The sequence below is a fragment of the Dermacentor albipictus genome, chromosome 2, assembly GCF_038994185.2.
Source record: "Dermacentor albipictus isolate Rhodes 1998 colony chromosome 2, USDA_Dalb.pri_finalv2, whole genome shotgun sequence".
NCBI lineage: Eukaryota > Metazoa > Arthropoda > Arachnida > Ixodida > Ixodidae > Dermacentor > Dermacentor albipictus.
Genome location: NC_091822.1, coordinates 76,852,101 through 76,873,205, shown reverse-complemented (window position 1 = coordinate 76,873,205; position 21,105 = coordinate 76,852,101). Strand labels below are relative to the sequence as shown.

Here is a 21,105-nt window from a genome sequence, read left to right as displayed (position 1 = left end):
AAAGTCAGATATGAGGATCTCGGACACGTTGTTGACGGCATCTATGCGTTTTATGAGGCGCAGTTTCTCAGTGACGTGTCCACCTAATGTAACTTGTACATCTTGGACAAAAACGAAAAACGTAACATCGGTGCTCCGTGTCTTATTAGAGACTAGCAGGTTTATCTTTCCGATTGCTTGTTTTGTGTGGCCGAAAACCCACGCAAGGTTGCGTAACAGTTCTGTGCCGGCGCCGCGGATAACTTTTGAAAGACCGTTTCTGGCATAACCCAACAGTTCGCCATTGTGTCTGTCTTACATTGGGTCATCACACCAGTCACATTTAACACTGACACCTAGTGCTCGTCGCTCGTGACCGCTTGAACCTCCAACGCTTGAAGGAAGTATGCCTCGTCGCCAGCCCCATCTTCGTCGCCAGTCAATTCCATCTGTCGTACGTGCCATCTTTCTGGCCATGGTTTCGAGCTTCGTGCGCGGCATACACTAGCAGAATGGTTCCGGCCATTACAATTCTTGCAATACCTCCACATTGCTGGACATCTCGCCGCTTTTTGATGTTATAAGCCGCATTTCGGGCAGGTGGCAGTCTTTGCTTTTACAGCGTCAATGTTCCTTCCCGATTCAAAAGAAGTGCTGCCGCCTGGGTTGCCTCGGATATCAGCGACCTGTTCTTTCCTCTGTTCTTTAGCACCGCCAATCTCAACCGTTCTTGCGTAGTTGGGATTTTCAGGAATAAGTATCTGCTGCAGTTCTTTTTCTCATATTCTAAGGATTATTCTACTGCGTAGAAGTCTATCTTCAATCTCGCCAAATTCACACTACGCAGCTAGGATCTTCAGTTCTGTGACCCATTCGTTAAATGACTCGCCCTCGCGCTGGTTCCTTGAAGCAAACCGAAACTCGTTGTAGGTGAGATTTGTAACTGGCCTTTATTGCTCGTAGAACTTCTGCATTAAAACTTTCTGATCATTATTCTGCTCCAGTTTTCAAAGTTTAAAATGCCGTAAACACGCCTTGTATCCTCACCGATAGTCATTAAAGAGGTAGTGGTCTGAACATCCTGGACTGTAGACTCAGCCTTGCCACTGTTGCAGAAAGTTCGAACTGACTTTTCCAGATGTTCCAGTTGGCAAAAATGTCGCCAGTAACGTTGAGCGGCTTGGGCGGTGGTAGCAGAGTCGAAGTCATCGTCGTGGCTCGTGGTTGTCGCTCCGGATGAACTCTTGTCTCCTACATGGGAATAAATACTGCTGTATTGCTGCTGTTAAGCCGTGATTCTGTGGCAAAACTTGCTGCACGGGCAGGAACCTTCTGCCCTGCCCCCTTCTGACACCATGTAAGCCAAACGAGTAGCAGGTAGCAAAAAGCACTTTATTCAGAAACGCAGCGAGTTTATTACGAGCATTGCGATAAGCAGTGGGCGTGCTGAACATCCGCACTGGTTGACTTCCAGGCATCATATTGCGCTCCAATACAGTTTTAACCGCCGTGGTTGCTTAGTGGCTATGATGTTCGGCTACTAAGCACGATATCGCGAAATCGAATCCCCAACACGGCAGCCGCATTTCGACGGGGTCGAAAAGCGAAAGCACCCGAGTGCTTAGATTTAGCTGCACGTTGAAGAGCTCCGGGTGGCCCAAATTATTCTGGAGGCCTCCACTACGGCATGCCTCATAATTAGATCGTGTTTTTGGCACGTAAATCCCCATAATTTTGTTGTGATAAGATCGCGTGCATCCGATGACCTACCACGTGTTCCAGTTCGCAGTACACATTGTTCGAAACAGGACCAGTGCTTGGGAACATACTGCAGACCGCATGACCCAGCCGTATGTGGGTCTCAAACTCCAAAAGCTGAAACAAACGCTATTTGCAGTTGCTGCTGATTTTCTTGGGAGCAGCTAAATTGACAACACATTGGGCTTCACAAAAAACAGCATAGAAGGTACATAGCAAATGCAACTCACCTTCACATTTGAAAACGGAAAAAGGAATCGGAGCCTCAACACGAAAATGTTGGAGCGGCAAGTGCGAAAGAAGGCACTGTATTTTGTGCACACATTTAATTAATTATTTCGGTATGTGTATCGAGCCCTCTCGCACATTGTCGTTGCCGTCTCGCGCTTATATCTCACCCATCGCCTCTCTGATTCTTTTCACCCTCTACATCAGTGTCGGACACTCGGGGTGTCCGGCAGGGTGGATCGTACACGGGAGGCTGACTCGGCGGCACTCCACGCTGCCTCCCGCTTTTCTTGCGGGAGTCAGCGTCTTCTGAGGCACTAAGCTCCACCGCGTTTGGCCTGCAAAGATGACTCCACTCCCGCAATCCGATCAATCGCATGCATGCAAACCCCCATGCGCAAGATGCCATTGATCCAGTGAAAAACCGAATCGATAACGTTCGCACAACTGAGCGAAGTACACACGGGCGAGGCCTAGTTCAAAATGTGACGAATACAGATCGCCTATAATCGCTCACAACGGTCTGTTTACTCTGGCCGAAGTATACCTGCACACTAAATGTTCTGGCGTCAGATTGTTAACCTTTCGCAACTCGCCAAAAGTGCGGAACACATGCCGTGCAGGAAACAACTGAAGTGGAACGAGCAATCAGAGAAAAATGTGACCAGAGATGCCGGCACAGCCGCTGATTAACCATGGATGTCAGATATATAGCACGCCAGCTTGATCGATTGCGCCTCGGAAACGTTTGACCTTAGAGAGCCTCACATTTACGTCCTCACGCAAAAACACTGTTTGCGATCGGAATAGCCTGGCAGTTGGAGTCCTCACTTGAGTTCATCCTGTTTCCGCAACCATGAAGGGCGGGTGAGGTCGCTCCAAGGGAGCTCATCAATCCAGTGTCCTACACGCCTGGCAGCCGACACATGAATGATGGGCCACGAATACCAGCTCGTCGCCAATCAAAACTTCCCAGTGTTAAGGCGCATCGGCATACCCCCGATCTCGGGGGTCTGTTAAAAGCTGGAGACAATGTGTGGACTTCGCGGGTAGAGCATGCAGCATGTTCAGTAAGAAGTACGGGAGAGTATCTTGACTGTAGTACACGGCTCTTAAGAGGCCAATTCAAATGTCTCGTAAGTTTCTGCTGAACAGCTCTCCAGAACCAATTGTCACACAAAACAACAAGGGTGGTTATCGGAAAATTGATTGAATCGCGTCTTAGGGAGGAGGGAACATTGTTATAGAAAAACTGTTTTTAACAGAAAACAAGACACAGATTGAATATATTTTACGAATAGGACATTTCTAATGAAAGTTATGGACATTTGCTGAGGAAACAAAATAATTCTTCAATATTACAATTACAAAAGTGTTTTTTTTTTATTTCAACACTTTGAAAAAGTGCTCACTTGGCTATTTATTGCAATACAATGCAGCTCGCGCAGAATAGAGAGAGACGTGCTCGTAAAAGTTCACCTGCCACTACACAGCGTTTCAGATGCTGTGATTTTTTTTTGCTTGTCAACGTTTGTCCGAGTTCTGATGGCGTTGTGCTTACACGGCATGTGTCATCGTGAGGAACTTGATCCATGAGCACTAGCGAGTTACTATGGCGACATACTTTTTCGCATAGCTTCCTTCGAACGGCTACGCTGGCCCACGGGTGTAGCGTCCGATGAGACGATCAGCATTCAACACCCATATTTTCATGGGTGTGATCACGAATACAGTACGTCTAAAGTTTCACTGCATCGCTCTTTCCGCGCTAAAACTCGGAACGGCCATGGTGACCAATTGTGGTACATTGGAACATACCGCCCTAATTGCAGGCCCCCAAAACAAATGTCGGGACTTTGGCAGTTTAACTGGCGTCGCTTCTCTCTTAACAGATATAGCGTCACTTTGTGTTCCGCCGGAAGTCTATTCCTCGTAATAGAGATGGCGCTAAGCCCCATGAACCACCAATGAACCGCGTTGTTTTGACCTGATGGGCTTCTATGGAGGCTTCGCTAGCAGGTGCACTTATCTTTGCTCGTGCACACTGGCGTTCCACGGATGCAGTCTGGAAGGACGCGTGCTGCACCACGAATGCCCGTGAATATCGAGGAATTAATTTTAAGCGTTAATTTAATTGTGGGGTTTTACGTGCCAAAACCACTTTCTGATTATGAGGCACGCGGTAGCGGAGGACTCCGGAAATTTCGACCACCTGGGGTTCTTTAACGTGCACCTAAATCTAAGTACACGGGTGTTTTCGCATTGCGCCCCCATCGAAATGCGGCCGCCGTGGCCGGGATTCGATCCCGCGACCTTGTGCTCAGCAGCCCAACACCATAGCCATTGAGCAACCGCGGCGGGTAATTGTAAGCGTTAGCACGAAATGTTCGCGTACGCATCTCTGAGGCCACACAAAAGAAAGAGGAATGGCTATAAGCACACTTCTTTGGTACGCCGCTATTTGGCACAGCACTTCTAAAGCGAAGCGCGAGAGTGGGGCGCGGCTACAATACATCGCTCTGGGGCACTGGCGGTGCGCTGACGCGTATGTGCTCGGCCTGCGTGATTCCACGCGCTGGCAGGTTTTTCTCTCGACGTCCCATTAAGCACGCTCCCCAGCAAAAAAGCTTAACGTGGCACGCGCGCCCGATTGCCCCGAGGTGGCGCTGTTAGCCGAGGGCTTTGTACAGAGACGTACAATAGCAAAGTTCGCCTAAGAGGTCAGAAAATGTGGTTGTGAGAGTTCATAGAGTTTTCTTTTCTTTTTTAACTTGGGTAGGACATTAGGCAGTATAATAGCAAGAGCTTGGTGGCGCAACCCACCGCCGCGTTCGAAAGGGACGCTCATAACATCCATCCATCCATCCATATCAGAAAAATAGCTTGGTGGCACAACACACCACCCCGTTTCTAAGGGACGCTTATAGCACCCATCCATCCATCCATTTGGCGCCCGTGGAGGCGGTTGTGCAAAGCAGATCAGGTGTAACCTCAGCCTGCTCCTTTCCTCTTTTTACGTGCTGCGGGAGATTTTCACAGGGTATATTCTAAGCAATTTTTCAGCTCCACCTAGGAACGTATTGCCATCGCAGCCATTGAGTTCTTGCGTAGGTTATTTTTTCCTGTATCTTTCTATACCCTTAGCTAACAAACACTGACACCAAGGACAAAATAGGGGTAAATACTTGCGCTTAATAAATAAAATAACGAAACGATACATTAATGCAAATTAAAGTGGATGAAAAAGAACTTGCCGCGGGATGGAACCGAACGCACAACCTTAGCATTTCGCGTGCGATGCTCTACCAATTGAGCTACCACGGCGCCGTTTCCCCATCCATTTTTCTTGGGTATTTATGTTTCCTAGTATAACCCTGGAAGTGTTAGCCAGCGCCACCACTTCTAGACCTTGGTGGCGGACATGGAACGTCCTTTTTGAAGCAGGCATTTATTCATGTTTCCTAGTAGAACCCTGGGAGTGTTAGCCAGCGCCACCACTCACAGACTTTGGCGGCGGACGTGGAACGTCCTTTTTGACGCAGGCGTCACGAGAACGTGATCTTTTTGGGTGAAGACAACGGTCAGTACACCCACAAATGCTACCTGAAGGTATCAATGTTACCGGATTGGAGACCATCGTTATGTAATAAACGAGAAGAACCGAGTAAACCGAAAACGAGAAGAACCGAGAAGAATAAACGAGTTAACCGAGGGGCCCAATTTTTATTAGTCATATCATAAGAAGCCAACAGATACGGACGCCAAGGACAACATAGGGGAAATTATTTGTGCCTAATAAATGAAATAAAGAAACGATAAATCAATGGAAAAAAGTGGATGAAAAAACAACTTGAACTGGTCAATAAACCCACACATTCTACCTGAAGCCATCAATGTGGGTTTATTGACGAGTCTGCTTTCGCCCAAAAAGATTGGCCATCGCGTGTGTGATTGGTATTATGTTTAATAATTAAGATGGACACAAAGCACGCACTGATAAAAAATACCAGCTGTGTGGCCTTGGCGTTTTATATTGTCCTGCACGTGAATAATGTTTACACATAGTCCTTTCTTTAATAGAAGATCCTATTCAGCGACATCACACAGTTCTGGCGCACGCGGGATATTAGTATCTATTTGCCCTCTTTGCCGAAAGATAGCCCTTTTCTGCCAGCAAAGAGTAGTAGCGAGTCACAAAAGGTATCAATATATGGGTCTCAACGAGACAAGGAGAAACATTTTCACCGACAATTACAATACATCATAATGCGAAATTTGAGCGCAGCTCTATACGTGTTTCGTTTCGCATTATATTGGCTGGCGCGGACAATCTTTCTCGAGCGGCAGGGTGCAAACGTAGCGAAGTGTGGCGCGGGTGCCTCACTAATTTGGAGATCGCAGGAGCCAGCGCGTGGGTGACGCGTGGGTGCGCGTCACAGCAGCCGGCGCCGACAGACCTCACAGACGACGCGCGCTACTCTGGCGCCATCTGGTAACCATCGTCGCCGCATTATGGTTTTCTTTTAACTCTTTCGCCATGTCCTCCTCTCCACAATCTGCCTTATGGTTCCGCTGCACTCTCCTCCTCCGCTTTCCTCCTTGCGTCTTTCATTCCCCGCTGCCCTCCGACTTAGCTTTTTCATCTTTCGGTACATCGTTCGATCGGTGTGATCGGTTAGGCCGCCACCGCTGGCCACAGGAACGGGCACAAAAAGCCTGTTGTAAATGATGCCAATTTCATCGCAACGGAAGTGCGATTTCCGTCGCCTGCGACAAAAATTGCAGTCGGTGTGCCGACCCCCCCCCCCCCTGATTTCCGGCTGCGACCAACCGGTTGGTCGCACAGTCGCAAAATGATACCGTCGCAGCGATCACTGCGATTTTTCGTCGGAATTGCACCAAGAGCTATTTCATGGTTTAGTTTGGGCAAGGGCATCTCGTTTAGCAAGTGCAATGCGCGGAGACCTCGATTGACGAATACGGTACGTGCGCGATCAAAGAATAATAAAAATGTGTACCGCACATTCCATTCGCCTATTTCTAAGGGTTCGTTTAGACGCTGCGCTGCGAATGAGGTGCGTTTTCACGTTTGCTTCCTACACAAGGGTTTCGATCCCAACGAGACATATTCTTTTGGGGTCGTCACAATTTTCTTTTGTCGAGCTGTATACGAAAATCGCGCGACAGAGTAGCTTAAAGAATTTCAACCTCGACAAGCGCAAATGACAAGACACCAAAGTATCTAAAGTTTCAACATTGTGCTGAATGCGGTACCGTTCCGTTGCATCTTTTATGTAGGTTATAAAACGTGAATTTCCCGATGCATATTAAAAAGTTATCTCACCTCACTTCCTTACTAAATTTGACATGCCAAACGCGCAGGCTCTTGTAATAAACTATCTGCGATAGAATTAAATCCGTGGCTTGAATAACGAGTGTAGCCGAATATTTCATGCACGTTAAGTTGCATCTCTTCTCTGGAGAAGTTTTTTTCGTGCGCAAAGACCAATTAAGCTTGAATTTTGCGGATTTGTGTCCTTGCTGCAACTGTATTACCATTAGCATTAAACAGTAATTAACTCTGAAGTTAGGAAATCGTTGCCTTGCTATTGTGGCACAGTGACAACGCACCCTCCTGCACCGTGATGTAAAATTCAGGCAACAATGCGAAAAGCAGGCAAACAGCCTGTTCTTGTGTAGATGAAACACTTTACAGAAAAGTAAATCAAAAGTATGCAGTGATGTCACCCAGTTGCATCCCTTCTTGTGAATCTTTGAATCGTTTATGTATAAAGGGCTCCTGCCTATCCACAGCTAATCAAGTGTGCAGAAGCAATCATACATTACATGTTTATAATAACAATTTCTAACAAGTGTGTGATCAGATTTATTAGTGTGTAAACACATATAACGACATGTTCTGTGATTACTACCTTCATAAGTAATGAAGTACGGCACTACTTGCAAGAACATGTCACCCTAAGATTTTAACAGAAATATCTGCATTTCTACTATACACAATATGCAGTTTATTCAAAAAACAACCACAAACTGCTTTTTAGCAATGACACATTTGTTGAAAATTTTACCTACATACAGGCAAGGAAAAATACGGTAGAGAACGAAATTTTTCAATTTGTTCTCCTGGCGACTACGGCTATAGCATTCTGCTGCTAACACAAGGTGAGGTGCTGAATTACGAGCCATGGCAGTCGCATTTCGATGGGAGCCATTTATAAAAAAATAGCTCTTACGCTACGATTTAGTTCATCATTTATTGAACCCCTAAACTTTGCAAGACTGTTGCATAAGGGGGGCATACATATGCAAAATATAATAAGCAATACATACACCAATAGAAAACAAAAAGCACAATTGTAAAAGTAGCACCTTTCTTGATGTTTCAAATGTGTAAACATTCATTGCGTCAATGTGTATTGTTCAACAACACTGCACAAATTAGCATGATCAGACATAGCAAGTACTCTAACAGGAAGCTGGTTCTACAAATGTATAAATATCAAGAAATGAATACTCGTACTACATCATGCACACAGCACAAAGAGAACCTTTTCCAAGAGTTGTCCCTTCTGGCACATATGTGTGGGCCATAAGCAACCCAATCTTTATTAGAGAGCATTGTGTAATACCCCTTATAGAGGAATGAAGAGAGGGACGATGCTTTTAATACAGCACATCATGCAACTCTAATAGGAGGAATGATAAGCAAAAAAATTGGTGGTAGAGCACGTAGGGTATATTGTAACTTTTTGAAAGACAGAAATTTCCAGGTGAGAGTTGGAGGTACATTTCCCCCACCCACACCAACAACACAGGCATACTACAAGAAAAGGTAAATTATGGGGTTTTACAGGCCAAAACTACTTTCTGATTATGAGGCACGCCGTAGTGGAGGACTCTGGAAATTTTAACCACCTGGGGTTCCTTAACGTGCACCTAAATTTAAGTACATGGGTGTTTCGCATTTCGCCCCCATCGAAACGCGGCCGCCGTGACCAAGTAGTACTACAGTCTATGGAGTACTACACTCTACGGAAAGGCTATCTTATACAAAAATAAAAATGATGCAACAAGCTCTCGACAATATTGCAGACTTTCTAAGCCAGTCATTTTCTGATAAGTCAGGTTACATCGAGGTCGGAAAGGCGGCCAGAATCAAGAAATACACAAGAGTGCACATTAGGTTTCCCATAGTTGGACAAATATATTCGCAAGTCAACATCCCCAAATCCTCAACTAGTGTAAGACCAAGATGGCAGAGCCAGCACATGGGCGAAACAATCATGCCTTGCCTGGATACAAATTCTACACCTGCTGAAAAGAATAATCTGAAGATCACGAGGGTGGACGACCAGATACTATGGAAAATCGCAGATGCTGGATTTGTATCCAAGGTATTCTACGGTATGAATTACCAGCAGCCCACCATGACAGCTCATCGAATGCAGGCATCCTAGTAGAGTTGCAGCCTGCGCCCCAAATTCTTCACCTCAAAATCTCAGAAAGACAACTTCAGGAACACTTGAACTTGAAACACAATAGACCCATACCATGCAATGCGGGAGTAAACAATTAGATCAGGAGACTATATGCGACGGCCAAACGCGCCGAAGAGGTTGCTGATCATGAAAACACAAACAATCAGGCACATATGGTACACTGATGTGAAAATAACAGTGTAATTGTAGTATAATAACACATAAACCTAAAAACATACTGCCAGAAAAGCCGAAGTGCAGCAATTGCAGTGCAAATTTGCAGACTGCAGCATCCTGCATGCCTGCATGGATTCACCAGAAACAGTCAGGGCCTATACATCACATAATATTGTCAGGAAAATCGGGAGATTGACACGCGACTTGCAAACACATGTCCAAGAAATTTTAAAAAAAACACGATACATAGCCATGCAGATATTCCAGGATAAAAGTTGGCTCATAAGCCCAAAATCGGAACTGAGAACTGGACGAGTTGGCATGTATTCAATATTAATCACAGCGCAAAAGATAGACCATCGACAAGATCGAAGCACTCGTGTTCGCTTTGTTAGTGTCGGTTGTCTTTCTGTTGCACTGTAATTAATGAATTCGTGATGCTGTGCAGGAGAAGAACAATGCCGCTATTAAAGGCGCCAAGTTCACATCCAAATCTATGTGCACGCATGCATACACACGCACGCACACACATACATATATGTTGCAAGGGCGCATAGCATGAATCAGTGTCAACAGGAAGACGTTATAGAGGCACGACGGCTAACTTCCAACTAAGGTTTATTGTGAAAATGAGGCAATTTGTACAGTTTACGAGAAAAAAAAGAAAGCAGGCAGGCCAGCTAAAAACTGGTGCTTGATGCAGCCAAACATAAGTAAAAACGTTACGAAAAGAAAATACGGATAAGAATTCCAAGTGCAGGAAAAGAAAGACTAATCATTACCATTGCCAAACGTGCATTCCAGCACCATTCAGAGATACTGCTGTTTTTCCAGTAGACAGACTTACAGCTTGCCTCTGCAAGCCCATTCTTGCCATTCCATTCAATTGAAAATAAAAACTTGTTCCTTGGAACGTGGTCGCATGCGTGCTTGGTAATCACAATGTTTTCCCCTGCACTATTATATTTATTTGTATTTTCTCTATTTCCTGTTTTTGATTATGTTTGGTTTGATCAAGCACTAGTTTTTATCAGACCTTCTTGCTGTACTACTTTCTTGTAGTCTATATTAATCACTGCATTTTTTCACGATAAATCTTTGAATTAGAAGTTAGCGTACCCTGGTTCTTACTGCTTCACACTATACACTCTTGGAACATTGCCCAAAAAAAGATTTCATGAGGTACACAGAAGCATCACAAGGACATTAAAGTGACTTGTTGCAGTCTAATAAGATAAAGAACATCCTGGCTGCGTATGGCATGAGAACAGATAGGACGAACAAGAAAACCCAGATGATCTAAGAACAGAAAGTTTAATGTACATGACGAGTAAATGCTGGCTGACAGGCAATAAACCTGTCACCTGAACCTGAACATATGCAAAAGAAGAAGTAAAGAATTAACGTGTTTCTTGGCAGGAAATGCAATCATTTCTAATGGAGGACATGCTGACACAAGATTTTCTCAGTTTTCTTTTTTATATCTACAACTGCCCTAATTTGTCTAGAGAGCTGATCAGATCTGCACAGAATGGTAGCTTCTTCCTGTACAATGCACGGTCGGAGACATCTGAGCATGAATTGTAATCGAAGAAGCTAGCTTTCTGTCGAGATTGGCTATCTAGAGGAATTATGGAAGCTGTAGATTTAAAAACACTGGGAGAATCGCGCGTCAGCACGGACTCTGTTACGCTTTCAAAGGCGGATGCGTTTCCTGTCGGAACATGTACACACATCAGTTATTGTTTCTCCTTTTTGTGTAACATCGATTTATGACTCGTCAACCAGCATTTACTGAGCGTGTGCCATAAATTTTCATTTGTTAGTGCGTGTTATGATCATCTCGGTATCTAGCAGAAGGGCGTTTATTATTATTTTTTCGTTATTGCTTGTTGAGTATTGCATAAGCTAGGTTCGGTCCTTCTTCCTTCTGGAATTACTTTTTTTATTTCCCTTCACCTAATACGGCTATCTTGCGGCATCCGAGGTATATAAGTGAATAAATAAATAAAACACAGGCACATGTTATTCATTTTTTGCATATACATTTCACCATATCTCCATCAAAAAACGTCACTGCAGTGATGTCTCACAGTGCGCAACTACATCAGCTACCGTTTGCATTTTGATATAGTTGGTGAGCAGTGTAGTGCGTAAATATTACGTGATATTAAATGTATGACCTAGGCGGTGCATAAACAAACATTGCAAAAGAAGACACAATGGATTGTTGAAAATAAGGACAACCCTATATATCGCAGTTAGTTTACCAGCATTTAGCTTACCACATGACAAGTATTTCTCTTCGCATAGATTCCAACGTGTGAACTGAATTTGCAGTTTTTTTATAATAAATGCGGTCGTTACTGTGTGGCCACATCTTGTAGATATGAAAACAATGTTCAATAAATTACTTTGTTGCAACGTTTTCAAAAATGCGTACATCACTGCGATGGCAGTGGCAGAACTTGATACAAATGCGTGCACTATAGGATGCGGACCAATGCACGGTACGAGCTCCAGAATTTTTGGATCTTGGAACTTATAAAAGCGAACAGTTTCATTCCAAGGCTGTTAATGAGAGCGAGAAAGAAAAACTGATTGTGTTCGTGGAACAAAATTGCATTGATAAGCTTGGAGATATAGTCATTGCTTAACACTTTCGAAATGACTAATTATAGGTTGCTATCGACATTGGAGCAGCCTTTCGACAGCAAGAAATGGAATCAGTTTTTCAGCTTTGTGATTTAAGTTGCAGGCAGTTCAAGCAGGCAGACAATTCCGCAAATAGAACCTGTATGGGAAAGGAATGAATATTGTGGCTTTCCTTCGTACTTTCTTTGAGTGAGTAATCAAGTTTGAAATAATTCCCATTAGCATGTCGTAACAATATTGATCTAACAACGGTTAAATTCAGTACTGGGAAAAGAAATCTGGATGATTTCTATAAATTACACTGAAGGAAGACCATATCAATACGTGCAGTGCATAATGCATAAACGTAGGTCCTTGGCAGGAGAGCTTGCCGTAGGGTTTTCACTTGTCTTATCAGCCTCGCACGCCACTCACGGTTAGCCTCTCTTGTGGAAATAATAATAATAATAATAATAATAATAATAATAATAATAATAATAATAATAATAATAATAATAATAATAATAATAATAATAATAATAATAATAATAATAATAATAATAATAATAATAATAATAATAATAATAATAATAATAATAATAATAATAATAATAATTCTTTATTATTATTATTATTATTATTATTATTATTATTATTATTATTATTATTATTATTATTATTATTATTATTATTATTATTATTATTATTATTATTATTATTTCCACAGGACAGGCTAACCGTGAGTGGCGTGCGAGGCTGATAAGACAACTGAAAACCCTACGGCAAGTTCTCCTGCCAAGGACCTACGTTTATGCATTAAGCACTGCACGTATTGATATGGTCTTCTTGTTAGCGTTTCACCGTATCCTGAAAACACGAGACGTAGGACAACAAAGGAGACCATAAGCGTGTTTTTCAGAATTCTATGATGCCAGGTTTCTATACATGTGGTGGTAGCAGCTCAAAAATTTGATGTGTCGGCATTTGCGCCTTTAGATATATTGAAAAAGGACTCCTCTGCATATGTCCAGCTCACGCACCGCGATGGACAAACTATGGTAGTGCCGAGGTTGAATCTCACAACACAATTTCCATTCTACGTTCAGTAATCACCCACAGAACATTTGCCGCTTCCTTCAAGGGCAGACGCGGGCTTTTGGGCTGGTGCTTGGGTTGGTGCAAGAATATGGCGAGGAGAAATACGGCGCTTCTGCGCAGTCACGAGCAATATACAGACATGTTTTCTCCAAAAGCTTATTCCGAGCACGAGTAGCGTGAGGATCTTGTTGGGCTGACACGGCGACTTCGCAGCAGCCGAATTCCGAATACTGCATATGCGGTGAGGGTAGCTACATGAACTTCTTTATAGGTCACCTTGCAGGTTGTAGGAGCGCAGACAGAACGACGCGGACATAAAAGCTACACGAGGCAACTCACAGCGCTGAACAACCAGCTGCGAATAGCGGTTGCTTACGTTCGCCCTGTCACATCACACCGAACTTCAGAAGCCACCGTAGCGCACTCCAAAACAAATGTAAACTTCAAAGCATTTACACATTACAAAAGACGCATATTATTTAGCACCTAAAAAATAACAGGTCAATAATATTGTAAGGTACCTGTTTTTTTTGTTATATTAAAAGAATTATGCGCCTTGTGCCACAAGACCTTGCAGCAAGCAACCCTGGGCGTCACACAAGTGGTATTGTTGAAATCGCCATCGTGTGAAATGAGCCCTCGAAAAATCCCATTGGGACACGTGCGACTGCGCTGATTTTCGTCGTTCCAGTCGCAGATGCGAAAGAGGCTTAAGAGCTTCGCTCTAGGATGAGTCAAAGAGTTGGTAAAATTAATGGTACAGTCGCCATTGTCCTCATTGTATTCGAAAATAACCACATTGCAGCAGAGTCTGCACAATCTCCAGGAGGTGCCCGCCAGACCTCTTGCTGTAAAAGAAATAGAAAGAAAGAGATATTAACCTAAGCCGGCACGGAAAAAGACAACCCGAACCCGACACATACGCCTAAAGAGCACAAAAGACCAGTGCGAAAACTACACATGAATAGAAGAAATATTAGGCCAAAAAGTGCAAATTTTGAGAATACAACAAAGAAAGTAAAGCAGATACTGGGAAAATATTGTTACGTGAAAATATTGTTGCATACAGTTGTGCAACAGTGCCTCATCTTTAGTGTCCCCCGATAGTAGTACATTTATATGCACACAGGTTGTCCCAGCTACCGTGCATAGCGTATTTGAATAAAAGCGAACCGTTCCGTCTGAAGACAGCCAAGCGCATATCGGTTATGCACAGTCAGAGTTCATAGTCGACACTAGCAACACCCAGCAATTATTTTGTTCATGCCAGTCAATTGCATAATAAATTGAAGTTTACAAAGTTTAGTTATTGTTTTAAGTGGTGTGTTGTCAATGATGAAGCTGTGGAAAATTGAAAAAAAGCTTAAACCTGGCATCATCATCATCATCATTACCATCATCATCAGCCTATTTTATGTCCATTGCAGGACCAAGACCTCTCCCTGCGGTCTCAAGTTACCCCTGCCCTGCACCAACCGATTCAAACTAGCGTCTGCGAACTTCTCAATTTCATCACCCCACCTAGTTTTATGCCGTCCTATACTGCGATTCGCTTACCCTAATGACCCTAATGGTTGAACGGTTATATAACTTACGCACTACATGAGCTGCCCAGCTCGAGCTTTTTCTAATGTCAATAAGAATACCGGCTATCCCCATTTGCTCTCTGATCCACACCGCTCTCTTCCTGTGTCTTAACGTTGTGCGTAATATTTTTCGTTCATAACTCTTTGCGCGCTCCTTAACTTCTTTTCGAGCTCCTTTGTAATTCTCCCAGCTTCAGCCCCATATGTTAGCACCATTACAATGCACTTATTGTACACGTTCTTTTTTCAGTGATAATGGTAAGCTTCCAATCATGATCTGACAATGCCTGCCGTCTGCGCTCCAACCCAATTTTATTGTTCTGTAAATTTCCTTCTCATTATCAGCGTCTCTTGTGTGTAATGGACCTATGTAAACGTACTCCTTCACCGACTCTGGAGGCTTACTGGCGATCCTGAACTCTTGTTCCCTTGACCGGATATTGATCATTATTTTTGTCTTCTGATTATAAATCTTCAGCCCCTTTCTTACACTGTCTCTGTTAAAGTCCTCAATCAGTTGTTGTAAGTCATCCCCAGTGTTGCTGCACAGGACAATGTCCTCTGCAAATCAGAGATTGCTGAGATATTCGCCGTTGATCCTTACCCCCTAGCCATCCCACTTTATAGCTTGAATATATCTTCCTAGGACGCCGTGAATAACATTGGATAGGCTACACCTCCTTCTCTTACCCCTTTCTTTAGAGATACCTTACTAATTTTCCTGTGGAAAATTGAGGTAGCTGTACAATTTCTGCAGATATTTTCCAAGATAGTAACGTAAGCGTCCTGTACTCGTTGATTACGTAGTGCCCCTGTGACCACTGGTATCTCTACAGAATCAAATGCCTTTTCGTAATCTATGAAAGCCATATAGTGACGCTGATTGAAACCTACCACAGCCGAGTACATTTGGCCGGTTTATTTTTGTTGATAAAAAACAAAAAAAAATAAAAAATATCATGTGACTAGTCCTTTGCCCGCATTGAAAAGCAACGACCTATAGCCCACTGCAGAAAAGTTCTACTCAAGCGCTCTTCTCAAGCAAACACGTATGAACTATATATAAACTTGTTTGGTCTTGTGTTTTAAGTAATTGATATGAAAGATTAAAACTATTTCATTCACAAGGAATTATATCAATAAACTTATTTTTATTGACGTAAATATAAACCTTCACTTCCAGAGTATACTTATGGCGAAATGTCTCTAGCAGTAAAGTCGGACGTTTGAGTACTTCTCTGGGTAGTTCAAGTGTTATTTGAGTTATTGAAATGCACCTTCTTGCTTTTTACAGGGTGGACTCCGAAGCGTTGTGTGGGCAGATTGCATACAGGCTGTTGTCATGTTAGCCTCACCAATCATAATCGTCGCTAAGGTTTTCTACGACTCTTACCGTGTAAGCCAGCCGCTCAGGCCGCTTAGCGATTTCAACGTCACAAAGTACATTTTACGGTAAGAAACTGCTACGGCTAAATATATTTACTCGTTTTCTAGTTTTCCAGAACTTCTTTTCTGACGCAAGTTGAGATTCTTTCTTCCATTCTCTAGCAAGCCTTGAGCCTATTGTTACTGGCAGGCACCATGCAAATCTCACCGCAATAGATAACCCAACGTGTCGTCCCTTCTTTCATTGATAAAATAGCTAAGGTGGTCCCACAAACTTCAGATGGAGTATTGTGTATTCCATCGTAGCAATAAGGAGAAAGCCTTCTATAGAACAATATGAAACTGCATAAAAAGTTCAGAAAGGAAAAATTTTTTATGAAAATGGTATTGTAACTGAATCTTGTTAGAATAGAGAGCATCCATCCAGCAAGAAACGTGGAAGCAGCAGGTTTGACCGAGGTCTTGGATTTAAAAGCCCGGAGGATAACCATAAACAAAATGAGCTGTGAAGACTATTTAGAGGAAGCTGGAAGATTGATGGCACAAAAAAATGGATAACGAATAACAAAGCGAACTTTCAGCAACGGTTAACGCATGTTACAGTATAAAGATGTTCCGAGATTTAAATGCAACAGAAACTGTATCAGGTTTAGCTTGGTGGCGCGTGTCAACGCCACGCGTCAACATGGATGTTTATATTAACATCAATGTATTTATCTTTATCATAGTTACTAGACATGCCGGTTCCTTCAAATTTAAAATTTAGTGTTTTACGTGCCAGAACCACAATCAGATTATGATGCACGCTGTAGTGGCGGACTGCGGAATAATGTTGACCACCGGGAGTTCCTCAGCAGGCATCTAATGCATGGGCTTTTTTTACGTTTCACCTCATTCGAAATGCGGCCGCCCTGGCCGGGATTTCGTGACGTAAAATCTGCCTTAGAAGCGCAACACCATAGGTTTTACGCCACCACGGCGGGCCCTCGTTGAAATACAAGAACTTAAATACCTAACAGGAATAGTGCACTCGCTTACGAGCGTTTTTAATTGAGATACCACGCCGATCAGTGCTTCACAATTGATTTCTTGATTGATTATTAGCCCAAACACTATGAGACTATAAAAAAAGATATAACTGTTAAAGAAAACAAGATGCTCCAGTGGCAACCATAACTGCAGAAATTCGTGTGCCTTCCAGGCATGTGATATCTACCTTGGTCAAATCTGAGCAAACGAGTATTATGCGAATAAATACGCAAAGATGGGAGGTTCAGGCAGCGAAATTCTAAGCAAAATGAAGTTTAGGTTTTGTCAAAGATGCTGAAAAAAACGTGCCTAAGTGCAATTTGCACATACAGATTAGAAGTCTTTTTGAAGCGACGAGAATGTATTTCTGTCATACCTAATCTACTTAACAGCTCGACAGCCTTCAGCAGGCAACGTGGCCTCCCGCTAATGCTGTTGTTCAAGCATTCCGTATTTCTTTTGCATGCAACAGTGAGTGAATTACAGCATAACGATTTATCGAATGTAAAGTCATAACAACGGTACGAGCTCATTTACCAGTTTCTTATAACCGCGCTTGGATGAAACCAACGTGACATAGCGATATATGCCGAATGTATAATGTTATCGAGGACCCTCAACCTCTGAGAAACTTGACGAAGAATACGCGGAGTACCTAAATTACCAATGCATTGGTAAAGCTCCTACGCGTTCTGCTCCACAGGCATGACTTCGACGTCACCACTGACGAGAATATGTGGACTTCACTGGTGGCATGCATACCCTACTCGTTTGTACGCGTGGGGTATGATCAAATGGCTGTCCAAAGGTTTATGGCTGCCAGGACCGTCCGCGGGGCTAAAAGGTGTGTGCCTCTAGTCTTTATCGTTCGCCACTAGCACCGAAACCTAGGTGGGCTGCATGTACTTACTGTAGTGGGCACCTTTTGTTGCAGGATAGCCATCGGTGGAGGGCTGATGATGCTCTTGTTCTTTGTACTCGTTGGATTCACTGGCATAGCCGTAATTTACTGGTACAGGGACTGTGACCCTTTGGTCTCAGGAGCCATCTCTAACTACGATCAGGTTAGTGGAATTTTCAGGTTTGCTTGTGCTACAGTTGAAAAAAATCTGTGTACAAGGTGATTTTTCGACACGCATCAGCACAATTCAAGTGAACATCGGTGCGCTTATCTGTCTATCTCTTTTCTTACCAAGGCCAACTATTACGCAGAATACATGCATACACAGCGTACTTTTGTCTGTATTCAATATTAAGAAATAGATATTAGAGGGTGTTTCTAAAGAATACAATTTTTTTTTAAATAAGGCGAAAACTGTAACGAACACGGAGATCTTGCAGACGAGATCCTAGGCGAGGATATACTATGCCACCGCTAACATGAGCTTGGGAAGAGTTTATTACTTTACTTTTTTATTATTGCTTTACGGGCACTAGACTAAATGACGAATTGAAAGGAAGTCACGTTTTATTGCACCCTCACACTTTAAAGAACTTGAACATATTACCTACCCGAGATATTTCCGTTGTACTTCAACGCTAAATCTAGGCAATATCTAAACCGAGCGCCGGGGGAATGCAGAAAAGACGGCCCCGCTGACATATCAGACCCAATCGCCCCGTCACGACAAGTGTAAGGAACTACGAAATTGCACGTCTCGGGCAATAACAACAGCTACAGATATTTTGACTGACAACCATGTGCCACTGTGTGGGGTCAGCATTTGCCGCGGCATGCTATCATTCAAACTTCGCCCCTCTCCCACTTCTCAAGGAACGTTGCCGTCCGGCGTGCAGAGGGACGCGATAAGTCTCGATTTTGCCTGGATTTGGCCTTCGATGTCGATGATGAATATCTCAAACTACGTTCGATTTTTCTCGTTTAAACAAAAGCATATGCCATAAATCATGACGCCATACAAGTTCATATAGACGACTGCCCTCAAGTTAATGATTAAATGATGAATTAGCACAATGTGTTCCTTAGTGTTTTCAGAGTAACTTAAGCAGCGAGAAAGCATTTCCACGTCATCGTAGAGCTTGTATGTGAAGACGACAGGTGTCTCATGGTCATAGAATTTTATAAAAGATCGGTATTGTCTATAAAAAGAGCACTCTGTTTATGTAGCCTGAGCGACGCAGTCAATAGAAGTGGACCCGCCGTGGTTTCTGAGTAGCTATTGTGTTAGGCTACTGAGTACGAGGTCGCGGGATCGAATCCCGGCCACGGTGGCCGCATTTCGATGGGGGCGAAATGCGAAAACACCCGTGTACTTAGATTTAAGTGTACGTGAAAGAACCCAAGGTGGTCGAACTTTCCGGAGTTCTCCACGACGGCGTGCCTCATAATCAGAAAGTGGTTTTGGCACGTAAAACCCCATAATTTAAATTTTATATAGAAGCGGTGAAGATAGCTGTAGTGCCCAGTACAGGAAACTAAGACCACACGAGCTTTGCATGCGCGATGCTTGCAGTGCATCTCAACAACCTGGAACCCGTCCTGAGAATATCAGGTGTCCTAGACATGGCAGGCAAAGCGTATTTAACTATTTTAACCTAAGGCTCTGTAAAACAGGAACTATTGCGGTCATATCTATTTTATTCATAGTTTTTTCTTTCACCACTTCCCCCTAATTCTATTTTGTTCTTTCCAGCGTTTTTTTTAACAATCCTTATCAAAAGAAAAAATGATTTTTCTTTTGCAGCCAAAGGGCATTTTTTAGCTCACTTCGATCGAAAAATTTTTTGTTTCAATGAAAGTTAGCCTAATGTGCAAACGTTGCGAATTTTAGCAAATGCCACGAGGCATCCGGGACGATAGTTAGTTCTCTTGCTTTTAATGCGTTATCTGCTCTATCATTTACTATCTTTCAGATCCTTCCGTATTACATGAGAGAGACCCTATCCGGCGTGAAAGCGCTACGGGGTTTCTTCTTGGCGGGACTACTTAGCGCGTCAACCAGGTATGTTTTTAAAAATAATTTCTTTTTATACATTATGCTGTGCTAACAAGCGTAAACTGACCGACTTCGATCAGTTTGTCTATTGCAAGCGCAGGCACTGAGTCACGAACGCTGCTATTGCGCTCTTTTTATGTAGCGTACTTTCATTGGTTGAGGCCCAGAGAACCAGAACACCGCGTCTAGATTTCCTCTCATGAATCTTGACATCAGTGTGCAACATGTATCGGAACGTTTTACTGAGTAATTACAGGTGCATAACGCAAATTCGAACATCCGGTGAATGAAACACAGTGTCCCTAGAAGGCGGAGCCCTATATAGTGCGCAACACTTCCAGAAATGTTCTTTCTAGGAGAATTCATATTCAAAGTTGTGAATCCTCGACAACTAGACTCGTTTTTGCCTGTTTACTCAGTAATTGCAGGCATATAAAGCTGAATAATTATTTTGGTCATTTGAGGACACCTAACAGTAACTCGTAAGCCTCGAGGCATCAGATACCTATGTCAGGGCCAAGACTTCCTGATTTGCTCATTGTACGAAAATTTATGTCCAAAATGGTATTTCAATTCCTCAATATTCCACTTCTTCATGCTTGCAGCACCGTGTCATCGGTCGTGAATTCACATGCAGCTACAATCTACACGGACGTTGTCGCACCGTACTTCGACTTGAGTAAGAGAAGCGCCGTAGTTATGATGCGTCTTTTAGGTGAGCCGTACCACCTTGAATCTTCTTAAGCAAGTGCTTCATTTAAGCAAGTGTTAATT

General features: G+C 43.2%; 1 protein-coding gene across 1 annotated transcript in view; it reads left to right on the top strand.

The window, feature by feature from the left end:
* Positions 1-21,105, top strand: part of LOC135913075 (sodium-coupled monocarboxylate transporter 2-like) — a 137,572-nt gene that overhangs the window by 62,610 nt on the left and 53,857 nt on the right. The window contains exons 7-11 of the mRNA XM_070533257.1: positions 16,254-16,411; positions 18,078-18,218; positions 18,309-18,438; positions 20,249-20,337; positions 20,937-21,046. Of these exons, the coding sequence (XP_070389358.1) occupies positions 16,254-16,411; positions 18,078-18,218; positions 18,309-18,438; positions 20,249-20,337; positions 20,937-21,046 (628 nt within the window). The remainder of the gene's footprint in view (positions 1-16,253; positions 16,412-18,077; positions 18,219-18,308; positions 18,439-20,248; positions 20,338-20,936; positions 21,047-21,105) is intronic.